The 25,264-nt window shown below is 37.1% G+C and overlaps 1 protein-coding gene across 2 annotated transcripts in view; it reads right to left on the bottom strand.

Moving 5' to 3' along the window:
* The window catches only part of RB1 (RB transcriptional corepressor 1), a 122,301-nt gene that overhangs the window by 36,974 nt on the left and 60,063 nt on the right, over positions 1-25,264 (bottom strand). For both annotated transcript variants that reach the window (XM_055133305.1, XM_055133310.1), the window contains exon 17: positions 24,193-24,389. In XM_055133305.1, coding sequence (XP_054989280.1) covers positions 24,193-24,389 — 197 coding nt within the window. The remainder of the gene's footprint in view (positions 1-24,192; positions 24,390-25,264) is intronic.

Below are 25,264 nucleotides of genomic sequence, written 5' to 3' on the forward strand. Positions count from 1 at the left end.
TAATTTTTCAGAAAACATACATTTAGTAATCAAAATGTGTAATTCAGAATTCAAAAAATTACAAGTAAATGGCCTGAAAGAAAGAAGGGGGTTGACAGTAACAGATTCTTCTAAGTTTTCCTTGGTTTAAAGATACGTCAGCAAGATTTCAAAGTACAGATTATTAAAAATATAAGCAAACTAGTCATCAGTTATTATTACTCTGCTCCCGAGGGAATTTTTAATTGGCCTCTACTCAAAGAAAGATGGGTTGAAAGTTTTGTAAGATTCTTTACAAAATCAAGCATAAAAGCCAAGTATTGGTTTTCTCATAATTTCAAATGCTGGGTAAAATTTAAATACAAGGACAGATTAATACTAAACTTTGTTAGTGTTGAATTTTAAGTTGAATTATCTATTCTGAGGGTTTTCTATTTTCTCATCCCCAGAAAACCTTGATTAATAAAACTAAAAGAAATTATTTTTTTATTACCTTAAAGTAGTAGTATTAAATTCTCCATGCCAAAAACTGCATTGTTTTAACATCTTTATTAAGAAAGATGATGATTTTAATTAATCCTTACTTCCATATTAATTCCCTTCAAAGGAGCAGTTGCCAATAAAGAAACTTTTGAGGGTAAGGTAAACAGTTTCCCAGAATCCTAAGGATTAGTTAGGAACTCAGAAAATGTCAATATTAACCAACTATCTAGCTCATAAAAAAAAGAAAATACACTTAATTGGACATAATATGGCCACAGGAAAAGCTGTTTAAAAATTCAGGACAGTTCTTTATTGAGGAGCTTCTACTTTATACCACATGTTCCAAATACTGAAGTAAATTTGAGATATGCTGGCATTTAAAATTAGTCATTAAATTAAGGAATTGAAAATTTAAAAATGCATTATCAGCAAACTTCATTTGCCCAACAACTGAAAAACATAAATTTTGAATGTTATGTTGCAAGGAAAATTCTGACGCAACAGTGTTTTTTTTTTTTATATAGTTCTACAGATTTTAGACCCAATTAACCAGGAACCTGGTCTTTTTTTTTTTTTAATAATTTATTTATTTTTAATTAGAGAATCACCGTGAGGGTACAGTTACAGATTTATACGCTTTTGTGCTTATACTTCCCTCATACAAAGTTCGGGAACCCATTCCTTCACCAGTGCCCATTCTCCACCACCCGTAAACCCAGCGTCCCTCCCACCCTCCCCAATCCCATCTCCCCCCCAACCCACCCTGCCACTGTGGCAGGGCATTCCCTTCTGTTCTCTCTCTCTAATTAGCTGTTGTGGTTTGCAATAAAGGTGTTGAGTGGCCACTGTGCTCAGTCTCTAGCCCTCATTCAGCCCGCAACTCCCTTCCCCCACATGGCCTTTGACTACAATGTAGTTGGTGATCGCTTCTCTGAGTTGCCCTTTCCCCGGAACGTGAGGCCAGCCTCGAAGCCATGGGGTCAACCTCCTGGTACTTATTTCTACAGTTCTTGGGTGTTAGTCTCCCACTCTGATATTCTATATACCATAGATGAGTGCAGTCTTTCTATGTCTGTCTCTCTCTTTCTGACTCATTTCACTCAGCATGAAACTTTTCATGCCCATCCACTTAACTACAAAATTCTTGACTTCCTTTTTTCTAACAGCTGCATAGTATTCCATTGTATAGATGTACCAAAGTTTCCTCAACCAGTCATCCGTTTTGGGGCATTCGGGTTTTTTCCAGATTCTGGCTATTGTAAACAGTGCTGCAATGAAAATACATGTGCAGATGTTGTTTCAATTGTACTTTTTTGCCTCTCTGGGATATATTCCCAGCAGTGGTATTGCTTGGTCAAATGGGAATTCAATATCTAATTTTTTGAGAATCGTCCAAATTGTTTTCCAGAAGGGCTGAACCAGTCCGCATTCCCACCAGCAGTGAAGAAGGGTCCCTTTCTCCCCACATCCTCTCCAACAGCGGTTGCTTTTGTTCTTTTGGATGTGTGCTAATCTCTGTGGTGTGAGGTGGTATCTCATGGGAACCTGGTCTTTTTTAAATGTACTGTTACTATTGCCTAACAGAATCTGTTTTGCAGATTTTCTAGCAACTATTTTCTAGCAACCAATTTTTTATGAGCCTATAAATTAATCCAGCACCCAAAATAAAAAATGAGGTAAGATGTGACCTGGTATACTTAGTTCTGAATAATTTTTATATAGAATATTGCATTAACTGTATATTAATGGGTCAATCTAATATCATTCCTTTGTAGACTTTTTAAAAATCTCTTTTGGACTGGTCTGGAAACCAAAATACCCAATTATAGAATCCGAACTAAAAAGGATTTAAGAATAAACTTGGTGACTTACTGATAAGCTTAAGGATAAATTTAATGACAAAAAACAAATTAACTTACCCCCTCTAGAGCTGGAGATTAAACCTAAAACTCACACAAATAATGCAAGTGCTCTGCAGCTGAGGTACATTCCATGACTCCACAAATATTTAAATCAACCAGAATATTTAATGAGCAACAATATTTTATGAACAGGATTTTCCAGAGATCAACATAAATATACTTCTAAAATTACTAATTCTTAAATTTCTATTTCTTTTATGTTCTTTTACCTGATAAATGCAACCCATTTCCTACAGCTTAATTATGAAAGTATAAGGAATATAAACTAAATAGGCAATAGGTAAGAAGCAACCAAACAAAGCAATAAAATGAGAAAATGAAATTAACCCCAGGAAACTATTGTCTTCCCTCTGAAAAAATATTTTTCTAATAACTCCTTAAAAAATTATAGAACGATGATCCATCTGTTTCCTTGCTGTGTAAAACTGTTATAAAAGCAGTGCTGGAGGCCGGAGCAACAGTACAGTGGGTTGGGTGTTGCCTTGCACATGACTGACCAAGGGTTGATCCCTGGCATCCCATATGGTCCCGCAAGCACCACGAAGAATAATTCCTGAGTATGAGCCATGAATAAGCCCTGAGCATAAGATGTGTCCATCTACACCCCCAGGGGGAAAAAAAAAAAGCAGTGGCAAAAAGAGAATCCAGAAACAAAGAACTAAAAACTTGCTTTATTTCATGAAGAAAGTACCTTGTAGAGAATAGAGAAAACATATGTTCCTTTCAAGAATCCCTTAAGTATTCTATATATTAAAGTATATGCTTTCTTCATCTTAATGCCACCCCAATGGAGAGTTCTCTTAATCCAAATGAAAAAAGGGCTCCCAGTACTTTCCTGAGTCTCTCCCTCATCTCCCTTGATACGGTTGATCCCTTGCCCTCCATCGTTGTTGTAGGTTAATAGCAGACTGTACCTAGAAGTCCTAGGTAGTCCTGTGTATTCCTTGGTGAGTTTTTTAAGCTATGTTTTTTGGTAACTGTTCTTATAGAACAGTTATAGATAAGCAAATAAAGGAAAAAACTAAATTCTTACTAAAGGGAACCTTCGTTACAGTTAAATCAGTAAAGATGGCTTGAAAATTTTCTAAAAAAAATATGCATATAGATTCCACCAATTGCATAATAGGTAAATGTTAAAATGAAAAAAAAGGTCAGAAGATTCCTCTGGGGTCAAGGGCACATCCCTTAATACACAAGGACCTGATTTGAGTCCAGGAACCAAATAGCACTGAGCATCACTAGTAGCATTGCCAGCCCCTAGCACCGGGCCTGAGCTGTATTAATTCACTGGGCCTGAATGAACTCATCATCACCACTGATACACTGTTGGCCAAGTATCACCAGACATGGTCCCCAGGACTCCTGGACACTTAAAAAAAATGATTGGGCCAGAGCAATAGTATAGCAGGTAGGGCACTTTACTTGAATGCAGCAGATTCATGTTTGATCCGCAACACCCCATATGATTGCTCAGCACGGCTAGGAGTTATTTTTGAGTGATCCCTGATTGTAGTGCCAGGAGTAAGCCCTGAGCACCACCAGATGTGGTCCAAAAAGAAGGGGAAAAAAAGATAAATATGCATTATATACTTTACAGACAAGATATAGTTAAAAAGTATAAAATGAACATTGAAGAAACTAAAGAACCAAAGACTGATTTGCATAAGATCACAAAACAAGGTACAGCCGGGTTAAAAGCTTCCCTTTTCTAACTTGCCTATTTCTTTCATAGTGGCAAAACAAGCAGCATGTGCAAAGGCCTTGTGGGTGAATACTTGTTATACTGAAAGGAAGGATTAAACAAAGTACAAGTGGGTAGAGTTAGAGAGTTAAGATCTTACAAGTACTAAGGCTATGAGAAAGCCATGTTAAAGTCTGAGAAGATAGGGCCATAGAGATGTACATGGGTCAAGGCCTTCATCAGCCCCAGCACCACAACATCCCTTAACCCTCCAAAGGACAGAGTGGGAAATAGGCCCTAAGCTCTGCTGGGTGTGACTCCAAACCTCACTTACCCACCTCACCCCAAGGTGTGGAAAACTGTTAAGTACTTCAAGGAAAAGGATAAGATTTGCATTTCTTTTAAAAATCTTTGTGAATATGTGATAGACATGATTTGTCTTCATGGGGAAGAAGTACAACAGTAAGTAAATTCAGTTTAAATTTAGAGTTGTTCTTAATCTTGTCTGTCCCTTCTCACATATGTCTCATCTTATGTATTAAAAATGTCTTTTTTTAATCAAATGAGAGTAAATGATAAATAGAAATAAAGTTGTTGAATTTGTTAATTGGAAAATTATGCAAAAAATAGCAGTATTTGAGAATATCCTAATACTCTCAAACACTGTGGGTACAACTATTAAATGGTAGTTGTGAATGGGCATTTGGCAGTATCTAAAGCACATATACTCCTACCCTGCATTCTTACTTCAAGAAATTTACTCAGCAGACACATTTTAGTAACACCAAGAAGAAACATTATTTGAAATGGCAAAATATTATAAACATGTCAAATGTCTAGCATTGAAGGTTAATTGAATGAATGAATGACAAAGCTGTGCTGCAAAACAGTAACAAAAAATATTTTAAAAAATAAGTGTTTGGTCTGTGGGATCCTGTTACAGTTCTCCAAAAAATAATACTAAAACTGAAAGTGAACAAAGATTGCAAAGAAAAAACAAATGTTTAGCAGTATAATAGATCTCAATAATGATGTCAGATGCATGAATCTATTGAATAGATCTATAAAACTATAATCTTAGGGGGCTGGATAGATAATACAGCAGGTAGGGCAATTGCAGACCTAGTTTAGATTCCTCAGTGCCCCCATATGGTTCCTGGAGCCCTGCCAGGAGTGATCCCTAAGAACACAAAACCAGGAATAAGCTCTGAGCACCTCTGGGTGTAGGGAGGTAAGGAAGGGAGAAGTAGAAAGGAGAGGGGAGAAAGAAGTGGGGAAGGGAGCAAGGGAGGAATAAAACATAAAGTTATAGTGAAAGGTAGCATGATTTATAGTCAGAGTTTTGCTAAACTAGTGTAACTTTATACCACTCAGTGTTGATCTTTAATTAAATGTCTGGGCCTAGATAACATGTGAGGATCAGGCTATGGCTCATATATTATGTTTCTCTTATAATTATCCATTATTTCTCTGCAGTAAACATAAGAATCATTGTTATGTTATACTGGAACTACCACAATTACTCTCTGACTTGGCCTGCTTCTTGATTTTTCTCATTAAATACATACACTACAGATCACCTACATTCATGTATTAAATCATCGTTTTCCTGCAGTCACAATATATAGTCTGAAAAATTACCAGGTTCACTGTCTGAAAGTAAAGAGTAGTTTCAAAATATGGCCCCAACCTCAAATTTTCTGTTTCTTTTATATCTCCAAACAAGATTCCTCCATTCCAGATTTGTCTATTTGTGTTCATAAATCACTCTTAATTATAGATGTTTTGACACATAACATACTATTCAACCCACCCACAGGCAATTAAGTTCACTCTGACCCTTTTCTCTAATAAAATCCTTTCATCCTACAAGGCCCACTTTAACTCCTAAACAAAATATTATTTGAAAATGCTAATTACCTGTTATCGCTTATTTGATATTTATTTATTGCCCTTTTTAATTAAGGGCTCTTTACATGAGCTATGTCTTATCTTTCTAACTAGATACCTCAAGCACCTTGAAAAAAAGGATTGTGTGTTTCTTCATATTCTCTATTGTGCCCAATAGAGGACAGAAGAGAAAAGTAAACACTGGAAGAAAGGGTTCAGAGATAACATATTAGAATAAAAAATGCAACCTGATAAAAAATGGGGAGAAGAGATGAACAGAAACTTCCTCAAAGAAAAAAGGAAAAAAGAAAAAGAAAATACTGGCTGCCATGTAGGAAGGCCAGAGGGTAGGACGGAAAAGGGGTACTTGAATGAAGGGAAGTAGATAATGGTGAAGGGACTGGTGCTGGAACACTGTTCACCTGACAAAAATAATTAATTCTGAAACTTTATAATTCATGGAGATTAAATTTTTAAAAATTTAGAAAAAAACTAAAAATCAACTACAGATGTTGAAATATTTAAAACAAAGAAAAAACCCTTTCCTCAAAGAAGATATACAAATGTCTAAAAAAACTACAAAAAATGGTCTGCATCACAATTATTAGGGAAACGTAAATCAAGCAATGAGATACCATCTTACACCAGAGACTGGTACATAATAGAAAAAAGAGCAAAACAACCAGTGTTAGTGTGGATGTGGGGAAATCAGGGATCCTCACAAACTGCTGGTGGGAATGTCAAATGGTCCAGCCTTTTTTGTAAAACTATTAATAGGGGCACTCCTCAAAATATTACAAATTGAGCTTCCACATGACCGAGTAATTCCACTTCTTGGAATATACTCAAAAAAACCCGAAACACAATGCAGAAAAGACATCTGCACTCCTATGTTCATTGCAGATATATTACAATAGCCAAAATCTGGAAACAACCAGTTCCAAAAACAGATGACTGGATAAAGAAACTATGGTACATATACCCAATGGAATAGTATGCAGCCTTAAGAAAAGATGAAGTCAAGCAACTTGTTGCTATGTGGATGGATCTGGAGAGTGAATCATGTTGTGTGAAGTTAGCCTGAAGAAGTGAGACAGACAGAATGATCTCTCATAAGCAGGATATAAAGAAATATTGCAGGGGTATAACAAATGCCCAAAGGCAATAGAAATGAAGAATATGCAAACTGCGTAGGAAGTGGGGTGGGGGTATGGGATGAGACAGGGAAGGTAGCATTAATACAATGAAGGAAGGATGTGGTCACTCTGGGGGACATGGCGGGGCTGAAAGATGGTAAAGTGTTATACATGAAATCCTATCAATAACAGTATAGTAAACCACAGTTCCCAAAAGGAAAACAAAAAGGTGCCTGCCATAGAGGCAGAATGAGGGTATAAGGGAAACTGGGAATATTGGTAGAGGGAAGTGGACACTGGTTAAAGGATTGATACTGGAACACTGTATGCCAGAAACTCAATCATAAATAACTGCATATCACAGTACCTCGATAAAATTTTTTAATTTTAAAAGAAATTAGATATTATTTTCCATATCAATTTTAATAACCAATATTCATATACTTATAAACAGATATATTATATATTTATATATAATGCATATATAAATATATATATTTATCAAAGGATTTTATACCCACACAAAAAAATGTAAAGAAACTAAACTAACCCATGTAAAAATATTTATAAGGACTGTGTTTATTTCATCAAATCAGTCAATTCCTCAAAAAAAAAAAAAAAAAACAGGGGAAACTGCAAATTTTCCTTTATCCATACTACATTGGTACAAGAATTCAACTCTTAAAATCAGCACTGTTAACTCATGACTTAACAGACAAACTCTATCAGGTAAATCCCTACCATTTAATTGAGGTTACACAGTTATTAAAAGAAATCACTAGAGTCCAGAGAGAAGAGGGGTTAAGGCATTGGGCCAACCTCAATTCAAATCCTTAACACCGAAAGAACCTTCTCATCCGCCACCCCCCACACCCAGCAATGCCAGGACTGATACCTGAACAGAGAGCCAGCAGTATGTCCTCAGAGCCACTGGGTATAGCCCAAAACACCAAAATAAATTTTAAAAAATTAACAAAACCATACAACAAAAAATTACTTTTCTTAAACACAATCTATATGAAACTCTGACTTCCCTTGAACAAGTATTTGAGACTCACAACATCTTAGGAAATTTTCTATTACTTCCTCTCTGCACTCTTGTGACAATTACACTCTTTCACTGATCTCATGACTTATGATCTTTCTTGTATTTCTTTTTCATTTTGTTAAAGCATATTCCCTAGTAATTTTAGTTCAAAAAAGAGTTTAAAGGAGAACATTATAAGTTTTATCAGGCCTGAAACTGTAATGTAGTTACAATTAGTAATGTATACTAATGTATACTAAAAATGCTTTGTGCATATAGGTTCAACCAATCATATAATAAGTAATTAATTGTCAAGGTGAAAAATAAAGGTCAGACAATTCCTCTTGGGTCTATCTGATAATATAGGTTAGAAATAGAATAGAATTCTGTTACCAAATTTTCAGTAATAATATCAAGTTCGATTCCTCCGCCCCTCTCAGAGAGCCCGGCAAGCTACCAAGAGTATCTTGCCTGCACAGCAGACCTGGCAAGCTACCCGTAGCGTATTCAATATGCCAAAAACAGTAACAACAAGTCTTAAAATGGAGATGTTACTGGTGCCCGCTGGAGCAAATCCATGAGCAACAGGATGACAGTGACAGTGACTATTGAGAACAACGATGCTAATCTGATATTAGTCTTTTGCAAATAACTTTTTTCTCTTGAAGTATTTACAGGTTTCTCATTGTCTTATGAATATTGACTTTCAACCAAGAATACCCATATTCATTCATTCTCTTTGATACTATGGGCAATGTCCATCAGAGGCCTTCTAAGTTTTATTAGCTTTGGACATTTTTCTTCTATTTTTTTAAATTATCATTTTCTATCCTCTATTTTCAGTGACGGACAGATACTGAAGTGTTCAAAATATCACAGGATATATAACTTAGCAGTACAGTTGTTTGCTATAGTTTCCTCTTAGGTGGAGTTAGCTTTCCTACTTTTTTTTTTCTTTTTGGGTCACACCTAGCAATGCTCAGAAATTACTCCTGGCAGTGCTTGGGGGACCATATGGGATGTCAAGGATTGAACTCAGGTTGGCCGAGTTGCAAGGCAAACTCCCTACTGCTATACTATCACTCTAGCCCCTACTTCCTTTTTTTTTCCTTTCCTATCTCAAGCCTACTACAGAAGTCTAGTTTTACCTCAATTTTGTTCTGCTTCTCCTGTAGGTGATAGCAGAAAGCCACATAGCCATTTGTGAATACACACACACACACACACACACACACACACACACACACACGTACGTTGGAGTATAGTCTCATTAATGTGTAATGTGCAGTGCAGAAAATTCTGAGATTCCACCATAAATTCTGCATACAAAGCCTATGGAGAGAAAGTCAAGGAGAAAAAAAGGGTAGATTTTTCTAAGTCAAACTACAGAGGAAGATAAAATTTCTTTCTTTTCTTTTCTTATTTTTTAGGGGGTGATTTTCCCAGTACTTCTGGGGAGCCCATCAGTTGTCTGGGCTCATGAGGTGGTGCTGCTAGTGCCCCTAGTGCTGGAGACCCCCAGGGCCTCCTGATGGTGCTCCTGAGGACCATGCGATGCCAGTGATGTAACTTGAAGCTAGGCATATGCTCTCCAATTCTTTGAATTCCTCAATTTTCCTAATTCTTTTTCAAAGCACGCCCCCCCCACCACACACACACTTCTTTCTTTAAATCTTTGGTCTAAGGGACACACCCAGTGATGCTCTGGGAGTACTCTTGCTCTGGGTTTGGATTTCACTCATGACAGGGATCAGACTGTGTGGTGCTGGTAGTCAAACCTGTGCAGGCCACATATAAGGCTCTTGCCTTGCCTTTACCCCTGGCTCTCCAGCCCAAATCTGATTGGATGCCACAGCCTTAGGTGAAATAACAGTAGGTAACAGTGATTCTCAAAACATAGAATCCAGAACAACATCAACATAGTAAAGACATATATAAATTCTTAGTCCCAGCAATCTAAAGTATGTTTTATCAGGTCCACAAAGTTATACATGCTAAATTTTAAGAATCATTGGTAGCCAGCACTGTATCACTATATGAAACTCCAGGTTACTGACCATTCTCAGCACATGCGACACTGAGTAGAGATTCCACAAATCCTTTCCTGTGTTTCTGGAGCTATGGTTTTTTTCTTTTTGATTATGTCTATAAACACTTTCCTCATTTACTTTTTATGCATAAAACTGAATCAGCACCTCAATTTTTCCATTTTACAGCTCACAGTGCTGGATTTCACCCTCATGTGTATTTTTTTTTCTTTCTTTTCTTTTCTGTCATTCCAGTAGTATGTTCAAGGGAGAAAAGTGGTAAAGATGTGTGATCAGCTTGCTATTTTGAAACAAGTATTGTTATTTTGAAAAACAATTGCACAGACTAAATTACACAAAAAAAATTGTTACTTAAACCCTTTACTTCTTCTAAAAATAACAAAGAACATTTTCGTCAAAAATTCATATATTAATTGTGAAAAGTGCTCCTTGGCAATGCTCTGGTAACCATAGGAGATGCTAAGAATTGGACCCAAGTTGGCCACGTGCAAGGCAAGCACCTTGCCCACTTTATCATCACTCCCATCCCCATGTATACTACTTTGTAAGAAAGCAGTTTACTTAAATAAAAATTAATATTAGAACTTAGAACATAGTGCTATAATGTTGGGGGTTTAGGGGCTTATATACCACATGTAATTTTTCTGATGGTCAAAACAACTAGCTTCAAACTACAGTCAAAAACTCTATATTTTGTATTGTGGTCCTTGTAAGACTTCTATAGGTTACAACAAATGTAGATCTAAAATATTAGTTTTATTATCGTTCTATAAGTTGGGGGGAGTTGCACCCAGCAATGGTCTGAAGTTACTCCTGGCTCTCCACTCAGGAATTATTCCTGGTGGTTCTGGGGGACCATATGGGATGCCGAGGACTGAACCCAGGTTGGCTGTGTACGAGGCAAACTGTACTATCTCTCCAGACCCTCTTTCTATAATTTTAGGGAAGGAAAAATCTGGATGTGTATTAAAACACAGAAAGGGACAGGAATGTATAGTTTGTGCACAAAAGATCAGAGTTTTTTCTAGAGGAATAATTACAAAGATCAAGGATATCTTTTGCATAACCATGGCAACTTTTACCTCTCTCTGCCTGGCTAATTTAGTCTTTACTTCAAACTGAACTAGGAAAAGTTTACTGTGAAAGTATACTTTAGATCATTATCCAGGCTTTTCTGAAGTAAAGTGCATAGTATTAGAGTATGCACTATGCCTATTACAGAAGCAATAAGTTTTCATAAACAAATCAATATTTTCAAGAATATTGAATTAGGTAATCCGAAATTCTCTTTTATGATTATGCATAAGCAGAAGAGAACTTATTTTACATTGCCACCATTCTTATTTTAGTCTTGAAGAGAAAAGAATCAAAACAAAAAAACTTAAGTAATTATAGCTAGTATTGTGTTCAATCCCTAAGGCCACAAACCCCATACCACAACCCCAGCACCTCAGGATGTTGCCCTGCCTAACAGCTCTCGCAGTACCACTGGCCTGAGTACTACATGATCAGCCCCACATAACCAAGCCAAGTACTGCCAGGAGTAGGATCCCTGTACCCCAGCACCACTGGTGAGACCCCTCCCCAAAATTAACATTATTCAATGTGTAGATAAAATACTTTAAAACAATTTAGTTATCTTTAAAAAATTGAAAGGTAGGAATTACCAAATGTTAATAATATACTCAAAAAACCTTAATTTATTAAAGAGAATAGAAATGACCTGACATTAAATTCCAGGGGAAAAAATGTACGTTTAGGGCCAGAATGATAATACTATAGGTAGGGCATTTGCCTTGCATGGGGTCGATCCAGGTTCCCTGGCATCAATCCAGGTTCCCTGGCATCCCATACGTTCCCCTGAGCTCTACCAGGAGTAATCTCTGAATACAGAGGAATAGGCTCTGAGAACCACAGGGTGTACCCACACCCCATCCCCCCTACACCTTAATGGGGGAAAGAAAGAAAATGCACTTTTAAAAAAGCAGCAAGAGGAGTTACAGAGGTAGTACAGTGGGGAGGGAGTGCATTTGTCTTGTATGGGGCTGACCAGGGTTTGATACCATTTGGTCTCCCAAGTCTGCCAGGAATAATTCCTAAGTACAGAATCATGAGTAAGGACTGGGCACCACCAGGTATGGTCCAAAAGCAAACTAAAAAGTAGCAAGAGACAGCCACCACATTAATAGTAAGCTTCACAGCTTCATGACTAATCTTGTTGACAAACCAAACCCATGAAATTCAGGGGTACACCAAACTGAAAACTTGGGGGCACCCTGAGGGGCGAGGAATTGTCCCAGTACTATGGATCCTGAAGCTCCTGAAACTCTGCAATACTTCCAAACTCCACAATACTAACAACCCAGTAGGCAGACAACAAATTAGATTAGAAAGGAGCATTTAAGTCAACTAAGTTCAACAAGTAAAAGCAATAACACAGAAGGCTCAACTAGCAACAAAAAACTCAGTAAATCCTCAGACAATTACTTTAATAACCCATTGTGAGATATAACAATTTCACAAACTTTCATTTACTGAACTATTTTTGTTTTTTATAATTTCACTTACCATTCTGTTGTAATAAACAACATAAAATAAATTATTTTGTACCTGCCAGAGATGCAAGACTGGGGTAGGTGGAAAACTGGGGACAATGATGGAAGGAAGTCACACTGGTAGTGGGATTTTTTACGGTTGTTGTTTTTTTTTTAAAAAAAAGCAAATCCAGCTGTTTCCTCTCTGTATTTCCTTATCATGTTCTAGATTTAGAACTTAAAGGAAAACACTAAAAATACTTTTAATATTTTGCTGTTTCTGATAATAGTAAAAATACTAAGAACCAGTAATAAAGTTATACACTAAAAATCATTAATATTCATTATTAGGTTGTGGCATTTTAGAATTTTAATGTACATAATGAATATTTGGTAACAATGAATGTTTAAAAATTGAACTTTTACAATAATTAAACGTAACTTAGATGATTTAATAATTGCCTTTCAGTGGTTCTAAAATTTAACCAAACTTGCTAAATAGTAATAGCTTGCACTTTTTTGCTGGAGAAATTTAGGAACTACATTAGTTAAAATAGAAATCACATAATATGATTTTTTTTCATTTCTTGCACATCCAAGTTTAAGAACTCTTCCTCATTTAGAAGCGGCTACAAATTTAAAAATTAAAAAGTCTAAGACTATATTCAAGCAGTTTTCTATCATTATGATCTTATAGAAAACCCTCTGAACAGTAGTAAAATGCTTCCATTCCCAGAGGTTACATGCAGGGGATAATGCCACCTCTGTTTCTACAATTCTGCCTCCCTTATTTATACTTGAATAAATGAACACTGCCATCAAGTTAATTATCTGCATGATTGATAAGTAAATGATATAACAATTCCAGCAGCCATAGTTTAACAATGAACACTGCCCGCATTTAACAATTCTAGAGTTCAACTACACCTTTCCACCCCCTGAACCTTTTTCATTTTGAAAAGGTAATAGGTGAATGGGCAAGAAAGAAGGGGTAGGAAAGGGGTGTAGCTCAGGGAAAGAGAAAAGTTTAACATAGTTATACATAAGCCAAGAAAAAGAGACCCAATACTGTTTAACTGTATTCTCAGGCCTCTAATATTAAGAAATCACCACAAAGTAGAAGTGAACAAAGCTATTACGTAATGGTAATATTTCTAAAACTTACATTCCTATACATGAAAGGCTCATTTTTATTCATTTCTTCACAACTCTAAAAGGTTAAGTGCTATCACCTTCATTTTATACATAAGAAAATCTGAGCTAAAGACAAAAATTTCTCAGAATAGCACCAGAACAACTTACATGGTATCACTGACCTTTAATTTTCTTTTTTTTTTTTTTTTTTTTTTTTTGGTTTTTGGGTCACACCTGGTGATGCCCAGGGGTTACTCCTGGCTCTTCACTCAGGAATTACCCCTGGCGGTGCTCAGGGGACCATATGGGATGCTGGGATTAGAACCCGGGTCGGCCACGTGCAAGGCAAACGCCCTACCCGCTGTGCTATCACTCCAGCCCCAAGACCTTTAATTTTCATCTGTAAAGCAGAGGCAGCAATATTTACTGTTTATATAAATTAAGTGATACCTGGTGCCACAAAACCGAGGTTTCTTCTGCTATAACATCTATTATATCAGTTACTGTCATCCCGTTGCTCATTGATTTGTTCGAGCAGGCACCAGTAACGTCTCTCATTGAGAGACTTATTGTTACTGTTTTTGGCATATCCAATATTCACGGGTAGCTTGCCAGGCTCTGCTGCGCAGGCTCGATACTCTCGGTAGCTTGCCGGGCTCTCCGAGAGGGATGGAGGAATTGAACTCGGGTCAGCCGCGTGAAAGGTGAAAGCCCAACCACTGCTATATCAGTGACACAAAAGGAAAAATACAAACAAAATAAAGAACGAGTAGTAAAACTAATCAGGACAAAGCTTCCACCACACTTCAGTAAAATCCATTTCTCTTTGCCTCAGTTCCTCATCTGTCAGTGGACAATAGATGAAGCCAGACTCCCTGATCAAGAACAACTAGGAATTAGCCAAGACTTACACGGAAAGACTCCCACATATTGATGAGTAATCCTGGGTAATTTAGGTATCCAGCACCCCAGGTCCTGAGCAGCATCGCATCCTTGGTTCCGCACATTGAACAACCCTGCTCAGCTGGTCAAAAATTGCCCAGAGGGACCCCTGGACCATCTTAGCACTGATTGAGAGGCCCTTCCCCAAACAAACCAGAACCTCAAAGAAAAGAGATAAAAGCAATGTCACAAAAACAAAAAAAGGTCATCGTACCACCCAATACATTTTCAACATAGGCTAGATCTCTCTCTGCTCTTCTCCCACCGTCATGACAAAGCATCGGGAGAAGAAATAAAAAGACATTAGTAGCCAGGGCACACCAGTGTCAGCAAAGGCAAAAGAAAAATATACATATCAAAAACAAAAATAGTGCCACCTACTGGCAAAGCAAAGTAAAAATGTTCAGTTCTAAGTCTTAGATCCAGATAGTGAAAATTTTAAGAACAAAAAATGTAACATACTGCAACTTAAAATCTCAATATAATATGACATCACAAGAGAAAAAAAAATCCCTAGAATCCAACCTCCCCACTATCTCTACCTTCTAGGGAGAAAATTGATGTAAAAAAGAAACTCAAAGAGGTCATGCCCACAGAACATCAAGCAGTAGATCCTAACAGGAAAATAATAATCCCATTTTAAAAAATCAGTTAGCTATATATATTTCACACACCTTCCATCACTTTATCACTGGGAATCTAATCTATCCAAGAATCAGCATTTGAGAAGATGGGTGGTTAATAATCCCTGCTGTTGATGGAATAGAGGAGACTGGAGCTCCTGTTGTTACCTAAACATAGGCCAGAAATAAAATGTAAATATAATAAAGATAAAACTTGATAGGAATTACAGCAAAGGAGCTGCAGAACTTGTGAGGGCTTCAGACCCTCAGGAGGACTCTGAAGAGGGAAGGGCGTGCATTGCCATCAATGAACTGGGTGGCATACAGAGGAGAGAAAACATGAATGTCTTCATTTATTTTATAATAAAAAGGTGCAGTTTTAGAATGATTTTCTATAACATGAAAGTTAAGTATTTGTAAATAATTATTAAACACCATAGTACTTCTAAAACAAAATAAAGAAAAACACAATATGTAAAAATGCTATAATATACATATAAATCCGCTTACAGAAAATTCTAAAAAATACAATGGCAGTGAGAGATATGGATCTGTGTTTGCCAAGGATTTTAAACAGAGAATTGACATCAAAGGGATATAAGAAATTTGGAGGCTTACACAAATATCCTCTCTCTTGATTGTGGTATATCTACATGATAGAAAACACCTGTCAAAACTCATGGAAATAGTAAATTTTATTGTATGTAAATCTTATTTAAAAATTGTTTTTAAAAATGTTTTCAAAGACAAAAGCAGTAAGAAGATTTTTTTTTTTACTTTTCTCACATTTTATGTTAAGCACACTTCCGACTAAAATAAGATCCTATGAGTTACCTAGTGAAACAAAAAATTTAGACATGAAAAATATTTTATGGTTAAACCAAAAATAAATCTGGATCAAGAACATAGGCTACTGGGGGTGGAGTGAGAGCACAGTGGGCAGGGAGTTTGCCTTGCAGGTGACAGACCCAGGTTCAATTCCCAGCATCCCATATGGTCCCCCAAGCACCGCCAGGAGTAATTCCTGAGTGCAAAGCCAGGAGTAACTGCTGAGCATCACTGGCTGTGAACCAAAAAGAAAAATTTTTTTAAAAAAGGCAACTTAAGTAAGAATTTCATTCATATAAGAGAAGACTTTTATTCATTTAAATGAATGCTATAATATGTATTACATGTATATTATACATAGTTTCTTAATTTCTTTTGGTTTTCTGCTGCTGCTTTTAATATATGAACCACTACATCAAAAACCCCTCAATGTCTCATTAACAATTATGAATAGTCAGGTTATTTTAGTAAATTAGGCTTATATTTTTCATTTTATTTTTTTATTTTTTTTTATTTTTCATTTTAATTTATCAATCACCTATTCAAATTCTGTGTCACTGTATCACTGTCATCCCATTGTTCGTCAATTTACTCGAGCATGCACCAGTAACATCTTTATTCCTCCCAGCCCTGAGATTTTAGCAGCCTCTCCTTACTCGTCATTCCCAACGATTGGAGGCTCTTTCAGGGTCAGGGGAATGAGACCTATCATTACTGTTTTGGCATATCGAATACGCCATGGGTAGATTGCTCTGCCTGAATGGATAATTATTCATAGGAACTGTGTCCTTATTTTTGTTTCTACTTTTTCCACAGTCATTTTTTATAGCTCTCTATTTTACTAGAAAACAGTCATTATTAAAAACTTTTCTAAGAAATCACCTTCCTGAGACCAGAGAAATGGTACTGCAGGCAGGGCACTTGTCTTGCATGCAGCCAACCTGGGTTTGATCCCCAGCACTTCATGTGGTTCCCCAGTCCCACAAAGAATAATCTCTATGCTGAGAGCCAGGAGTGATCCCTGAGCATCACTGGGTGTACGCCTACCCCCTAAAAATCATAGAAAAGCAGAATCACCGTCCTGTATTTTTCCATGTCTTTATATTTTCATGTGCATACAAGACCTTATGAATACCTAGCATATTTTGTTAAAAACTGTGGAAATCTCAGTTATAACATTTCAGTCTATGAAAAGAGACCGAGTCTTTTATTTCTCCTCATTGTCATCCCTCCCTTTAATCTCCCCTGAAGAAAATAGCTCTTTAAAAATAAAAAAGTTTTTATTGAATCACTGTGAGATAGATCCTTGCAAAGCTGTTTATTATTAGGTTTTAGTTCATAGAGTGTTCCAATACCCATCCTTCCACCAGTATACATTTCCCAACACCGGTGTCCCCCGTTTCCCTCTCATCGCCCCTAACCCCCCACCTTGCCTCTACAGCAAGCGCTCTTTCTCCCCCTCTCCCTCTTTCTTCCTTCCACCTTTTGGGCATTGTGGTTGATAGCTCTCCTTTAATCTCACCAAAATACCTACTTTTATCCATCTTAAATTACTATGAATTCTAAAAACATGGTAAAATCTCTATTTCAAAACTTGCATGAATAAAACAAGTATGCAAAGAAGTAGTTTTTAAATAAGCATAGTCTGTTCTTTTCTTTTGGGAAAAGTCTCCTTTCAATCTTTTCTTCCTAAGAAATAAGTCAAACCAATAGTCACAACACACTGCACAAAGAATGTAGCGCTCAATAATTACACTTTCCCCTTCTTTCTACTACGAATTAGCTCGTAAGTAAAACTATACATACATATAATACATAATTATATCTATTTTTCATTTGAAACAAAATTAACTTATTATGTAGTCTGCCTTTCATATAATCCCATAAACCTCACAATATTTTATAACAGTAATAACAATAGTGTGAATATTTCACGATCATGATCACAAAATCCCGTTAATCATCGATTTCTCAAGCGGGCTCAGTAACTTCTCCATTTGTCCTTTCCCTGAGATCTTAGAAGTCTCTCTCAACTCGGCCCTTCCAATGACGTCGCACTGGAGGCTCTTTCAGGATCAGGGGAATGGGATCCAGCTTGTAACTGGATTTAGCATATGAGTACACCATGGGAAGCTTGCAAGGCTGTCCCATGTGGGCAGGAAAGCTTGCCAGTTTCTCAGAAGCTTGCCAGTTTCTCCCAGAGGGAAAAGTAGGCTACAAATGTGAATATTTAACAGAAATAATGTAGTATAAGGTCAGAGAGATAGTACAGCAGGTAGGGCATCTGCCTTTCATGCGAATGACTTGGATTTAACCCCCAGGAGCCCCATATGACCCCCTAACCCACCATCAGTAATCCCTGAGTGCAGAGTCAGGATTAAGACCTGTTCACTGCCAGGTCTGACCCCAAATAAAAAACAAAAAGAAAGAAAGAATGTCGTACATTAGAAGGAGGACTTTAAACCACCATGAAATTTTATACCAAACCATTCTGAATTCAAATGTCAACTGGGTGACCTCAGAAAAATTACTCAACTTTCCTGGACCTGTTTCCACTTTTGCAAAATGAAAACAATATTAACAACTGCAGGGGAAATTATGAGAATTTAAACTAACCAAATACTCCTGGTGAACACACAGCACTCTAAAACTGATCAAAAAAACGTGAGAATTCTTCTCCAACACAAATTAATGTCTAGGTAAGACACACATTCTATGTGTTTTTTGTTCCTCTCATGAAAAACTAGAGTTAAGACTACACCCTCTGGGTCTGGGATATAATTCAAGTGGTAGAACACATTCCTAGCCTATGCATGGTCCTGAGTGTAATTTCTAATACCACAAGTCCTACACAGGGTCTGGTCCTGAGCACCACTGCTGGGTCCAAGCACAAAACCTTGAACTTTAAGGGCCCACAATCAAGAAGTGACCCAGCCCCTATGTCCAGAGCACCACTGGAGCAGCCCATAAAAATTAATTATACCTTCTACCCTGCATAGCTAAGTGTAAATAAACAGTATTGAATCTAAAAAGGCGTATAAAGATAAAATAGTTATTTCTATTTTTTTTTTTTTGCTTTTTGGGTCACACCCAGCAATGCTCAGGGGTTACTCCTGGCTTTGCACTCAGGAATTGCTCCTGGCAGTACTTGGGGGACCATATAGGATGCCGGGGATTAAACCCGTGTCGGTCACGTGCAAGGCAAACGCCCTACCTGCTGTGCCATCGCTCCGGCCCCTAGTTATTTCTATTTTTAAAAATTAAAAAGAAAACTATTTTCTGATTAAAAAATATCAAATGCTACAGCTTACTGCCTTTAAACTGTTTCTAGACTATAGCAGAGAAAAGGAAAAATGAGCAAAACAGAGACAGAGAGGTAGTAGAAGGGTTAAGGCACTTCCTTTGCCTTACAACTGACCCCATTTCCAACACCATATCTATTAGAAAGGGAAGGAAGAATTGAGTAAACAGAGAAAAGAGAACAAGAATAAAGAGAACTCAGTGGTCTCTCCCTGGTTGAAGAAATAAAGAGTTGAGAATTCAATAAAGCCAAGACAACAGAAACAAACTAGAAAGAAATTTAGAAATAATATTTATACAGAAAGAAGAGCACTACAAAGAGAGTTCTCCATAGTCTGAGGACTAAGCCACATATTCAGCTGTAAACCTATCAGTAGTGTGCATGTAAGAAAACTGCCCAAAACCAGAAAAGGCAAAACCATTGGAAAAGCTAAAATAAGGCTAGGAAGAGTTACGATTTCTACCAGAGAAGAAAAACTTTGTAAATATATGGGGCAATAGACAGAGTATTTGGGCTCAGTGTCTCAACAGTGGAGAAAAATTAGTAATAAAGATTACTTTGATCTAAAAACAACAAAAGCCTGGCAAGGGTGGTATATTTCAAAATTACTAAATTGCAACCCAAAATTTAGCTTAAGAACAATAAAGTAATATGAAATATATATAGGGCACAGAAAGGTAAAGTTCAGAATGGACAAAATTACCATGCAGGCAAAAAAGCAGAAAAATACATCCCACAGTCACCACCATGTATTTTCTGGCCCAGCTTCACCGCTTCATGACTAATCTCAGAAGAGATACAAGCCCATCTGCTGAAACTCAAAGGTACACTGGTCTGCAGGCTAGAACTCTGGCGGCCCTTGGGGGCAGGAAGGGCTGATCCTTACTCTGCAAAAGCTCTGACAGCCAAACCCAGACCCCATAGCATGTAAATGCCCGAATTCACTGCTTCACAACCAATCTCTGCAGAGATTTCAAGCACACAAAACTTCCAGACACACCAGATTTGGGGGCTGAAAACTCTGGATGTTCTCAGAGTGGGGGAGGGCAGCCTCTCCCCAATCCCCATATTGCCAGAAGACCCAGCAGCCACACCCACATCCCACAGATGCCACCATGTGAGCAAGAGTCCAGTTTCACAACTAATCTTAGAAGAGGTGCAAGTCAAGCCCACGAAACTCACAGGTATATAGGTGTTTGGGCTTAAAACTCTGGGGTCTCCTCAGTAGAGGGGTGGGTCAAGAATCGTTCTAGTTCTACAGATTCTGGATCTCCTGAAGCTGCATAACACCTCCAAATTCCACAATGCTGACAGGCCAATAAGATCACAGCAAATTAAATGGGAAAATAGCACAGAAGCCAACTAAGCTCAATAAGCAAAACCAGTAACACAGAAGGCTCAATTAGCAACACACAGCTCATAAACCCTCAGCCTTTAATGACGCTATGGTGAGATATAACAATTTTCACAAATTTTCTTTTACTGAAGTATTTTTCAGTAATTCCACTTGCCATTTTGTGATAACAAGCAATATAAAATAAATTATCTTGTACCTCCTAACCGAGAGTATCTCACCCGCACCGCAGAGCCTGGCACGCTACTCGTGGCGTATTCGATATGCCAAAAACAGTAACAAGTCTCACAATGGAGACGTTACTGGATATTTGCTTGAGCAAATCGATGAGCAATGGAATGACAGTGACAGTGACAATACCTGCTAAAAGAGGGCAGGCTTGGTTGGGTGGGTGGGGAAACTGGAGACAATGGTGGAGGGAAGGTCACACTGGTGTTGGGATTGGTGTTGTAGCACTGAATGCCTGAAACAATTGTATCGTTAACTACTCTGTAAACCATGATGTTCAAATAAAATGTATATATAGATATACACACAGAATTAAAGATAGAAGAAAAAGGTAGATCAAAAGACTGTACTGGCATAATTAATACTAAGTAGCAGAGTGTACTTGGTACTTTGAACATTGCTGAGTGTAGCCCTGGAGACCCTCGAGCATCAGCAGGTGTGGCCCTGGTGGTCCCTAGCTTCACAGGTCACAAGTAGCACCACATCCTTAGACCCCAGCATTGAACCAAAGGTCCAGTTGGTCAAGTATACCAGGAATAACACCAGGCCAACTGAACACTACCTGGGAAGCCCCCACCAAAACAAGATAAATGTTACAATTAGTGAATAGAGACCTTAAAAGCTTCATGCTACATTCCATATGCTCAAGAAATAAAGGGAAATAAAACATGTTAGAGAGTTATGCAATAAATATAGAACTCAAATATAAAATATGAAAAATAAAAAAGGTCTTATAGAAATGAAATTTAGTCAATGGATTAATAGCAGCTTAGACATTTCGAAAGAAAAAACTATATTGAGGGGCTGGAGCAATAGCACAGTGGGTAGGGAGTTTGCATTGCAGATGGCCGACTCGGGTTCGATTCCTAGGATCCCATATGGTCCCCTAAGCACCTTCAGGGGTTATTCCTGAGTGCAGAGCCAGGAGTAACTCCTGTGCATCGCTGGGTGTGACCCAAAAAGAAAAAAAAACTATGTTGAAAACATAGCTATAGAAATTATCACTGTATCACTGTCATCCCGTTGCTCATAGATTTGCTTGAGCAGGCACCAGTAACGTCTCCATTGTGAGACCTGTTTTTGTTGTTGGCATATCGAATATGCCACGGGGAGCGTAAAACAAAAACAGCAAAACTTCCAGGAGGTAAAAAGGACAAAGCACGGGTGGAATGCATATAGGAGGCACATGCCTTGCAGACGGCAGCTTCAGCCAAGGCCCTAGTTTGATCACCAGCACATTTCATCCCATGAGCACCGTCTAGGGGGACATCAATCCTGAACAAAATAGCCTTTGAACACTGTTGGGTATGACTCAAACACCACCATCCAAAAGTTAAAAGAAAAAAAAAGATAAAGTATCAGGGAATTACAGGAAAATTTCAAGTAATCTAATAAATACATTTGTGGCAGGAATCACTGAAGGAGTAAAGGTGTCAAAGGTATCAACAAAAGTATTTAAATAAAATAATGGCTGAAATTTTCCAAATCTGATAAAACTCTAAGTATATTCAAGCATAATTCCAAGCAAAAGAAACATGAAAACTAAATCAAGGAGCATCATTATGAAATTGGCCAAAACCAGCAATAAAGAGAAAATCTAAAAAGAAGACAGAAAGAAAAGCAAATTATACAGAAAAAAAAAATCAAAAGCAGACTTTATCAGAACCAAGTGCAAGTCAGAAAACAAAGTAGAGTAACACTTTTCTTAAATACTAAAATAAAAACTGTCATGGCCCAAATGATAATACAGCAGTAGGGTATTTGCCTTGCACATGACTGACCTGGGTTCAATCCCAAGCATCCCATATGGTTCCCTGAGCCTGCCAAAAGTGATCCCTGAGCCCAGAGTCACAAGTAAGCCCTGAGCACTGCAAGGTGTGGCCCAAAAACAGAAAGGAAGAAAGGGACAGTGAGATGGAGGAAGGGAGGGAGCGTAGAAGGATGGGAGGGATGAAGGAAGGGGAGAAAAAGAAAACCTGTTAACTTACAAATATATATATATGCAGCAAAATAATCTTTGAAAAATAAAGGTAAAATAGTTTCAATACAAAAATGCAGAAACAATATATCATAATAAACTGACAAAAAGCCCCTTTAAACAAGAATTAAGTCCAAGGCTAGGAATGTAGTTCAGAGAAAGTGCTAACAATTAGTGTGGTCTAGAGAAAATTAAGTTTCTATGTATATTAATTTCCTCATCTAGAATGATACTACTACATAATTTTATAAAAAGTAACTGATATTAAAAGACCCCTGACCATGCCCTATGCAAGATCAAGTATTAACAAAGGGTAATATTTCTTAAATTATCTACATACTTTCAGATTCAGATTCTTCTTAAAACTAGATTCACATATCCAATTACTATCTGACACCACTACATAAAGGACAATCACGTCAAACACAAAATAGTCAAAGATAATTCATCTTCCCAAGCTAATTTCATTCAATTTGAGTACCTTAATGACTTATGCCTTTTTTTCTCCATAGATTATCAGAAACAAAGGAATATCATTCAGAATCAATCAGAAATTCGGAAAGCAAGCGACTGAACTGCACAAGGAATTTCTTAAGTGATAAATTTCAACTCTTTCTTCAACATAATTAAAAACCCTGCCTTTTATCAATACAAAGCATATAGCAGATATGTAATAATTGGAATAAGAGGTATTCTCTTTTAAAAATGGTAAAAGTCACTTTCTGGTAATACAGTAAAGTCCTAATTTTAATTTTTAGTAGTAAGCATAGCAATTTCTGGAAAGCATTCTCTACTGTTTTATTTCCTAATTTTTTCCACTTTTATTTAATGTATTATCCAAATTCTGAGAGTATTTTCTCATTTCCTTATAAAATGAAAGTACCTTCATGAAGTAAAAGCTATTCCTAAACAAATACTGTTAGATTAGATAATCTAGGCACTCAAAGAAAATTCCATCTTATTATTTAATTCTTGGGCAATATACTGAAATCACATTAATTAAAATATTTATTTGCTACTGATATATTTTAACAAATATTTCTCCCTAAAAACCAATTGATAAGCATATGCACAGAAGTATCTTCAATAATTTTAGTTACTTACTGAAAGCCATGCAAGGGATTCCATGATTCGATGTTCACATCGCTCTAAATGTTTTATCATTTCTCTAGTCAAGTTGGCTTCTGCTTTGATAAAACTTTCAATCACTTTGTAAAAATCAAAAGCTTTCAAGTTAAGTACATTCAGAATCCATGGAAAGGACAGATCCGTTCCAGTATCAAGATTCTGAGACATACTTCCTAAAAGGGAAAGAAAAAGTATAACTTAGGTAAGACATGTTAAAACTTTGAAAAAAAAAACACATATGTATAGATAGGTTGGAAGGTTTTATCATACAAAAAAAAAATTAAAGACTAAATTAAAATTCTTCCTTAGAGTAGAACTTTCATTCTTATGAGTACCTCAGACTTATAAAAAAGTTTTTTAAATCATTAGGATTTGAACATAATAGTTTTTTCTATAAAAAGAGCTCATAGCTTATACCAAATTTTCAAACCTTCAAAGATCCTTGTATTAGGGATAGGTTTAATATTTACCAACAATGTATTGGCATATCTATTTTAGCTTTCTCATTAATCCTTGTTGGGGGGAGGGAAAATTTATTACTTTTTTCCCCTTTTTTGGGTCACACCTGGCAATGCTCTGGGGCTGCTCCTAGCTCAGCACTTAGGAATTACTACTCTTAGTGGTGCTCAGGGGACCAGAGATGCTAGGGATCAAATCTGGGTCAGCTGGGTCATCTGGGTCAGCTGCATGCAAGGCAAACACCCCACTTAGTGTACTATTGCTCCAGCTCCCAAATTTATTACTTTTGAGATTTTGTTAATTTGATTAGCTAGAAAATTACATCTTGGGGCCAGAGAGAGAGTGCAGAAGGGAAGACACTTGCTTTGCAGTGCAGTCGACCTAGGTTCAATCCCCAGCACTACATATGGTCCCCTGAGCACTATTAGGAATGATCCTTGAGAAGAGAGTAAGGAGTAAGCCCTGAGCACAGCCAAGTATGGACCAACCCCCTGACACCCCACAAAAAGAAAACTGTATCATTTTCAAATGTGCATTTCTGGGTTGTTAATGAGGCCTGCCAATTTTCCGTATCACTGTATCACTGTCA

This window comes from Sorex araneus, chromosome 1, assembly GCF_027595985.1.
Source record: "Sorex araneus isolate mSorAra2 chromosome 1, mSorAra2.pri, whole genome shotgun sequence".
In the NCBI taxonomy this organism is placed as follows: domain Eukaryota; kingdom Metazoa; phylum Chordata; class Mammalia; order Eulipotyphla; family Soricidae; genus Sorex; species Sorex araneus.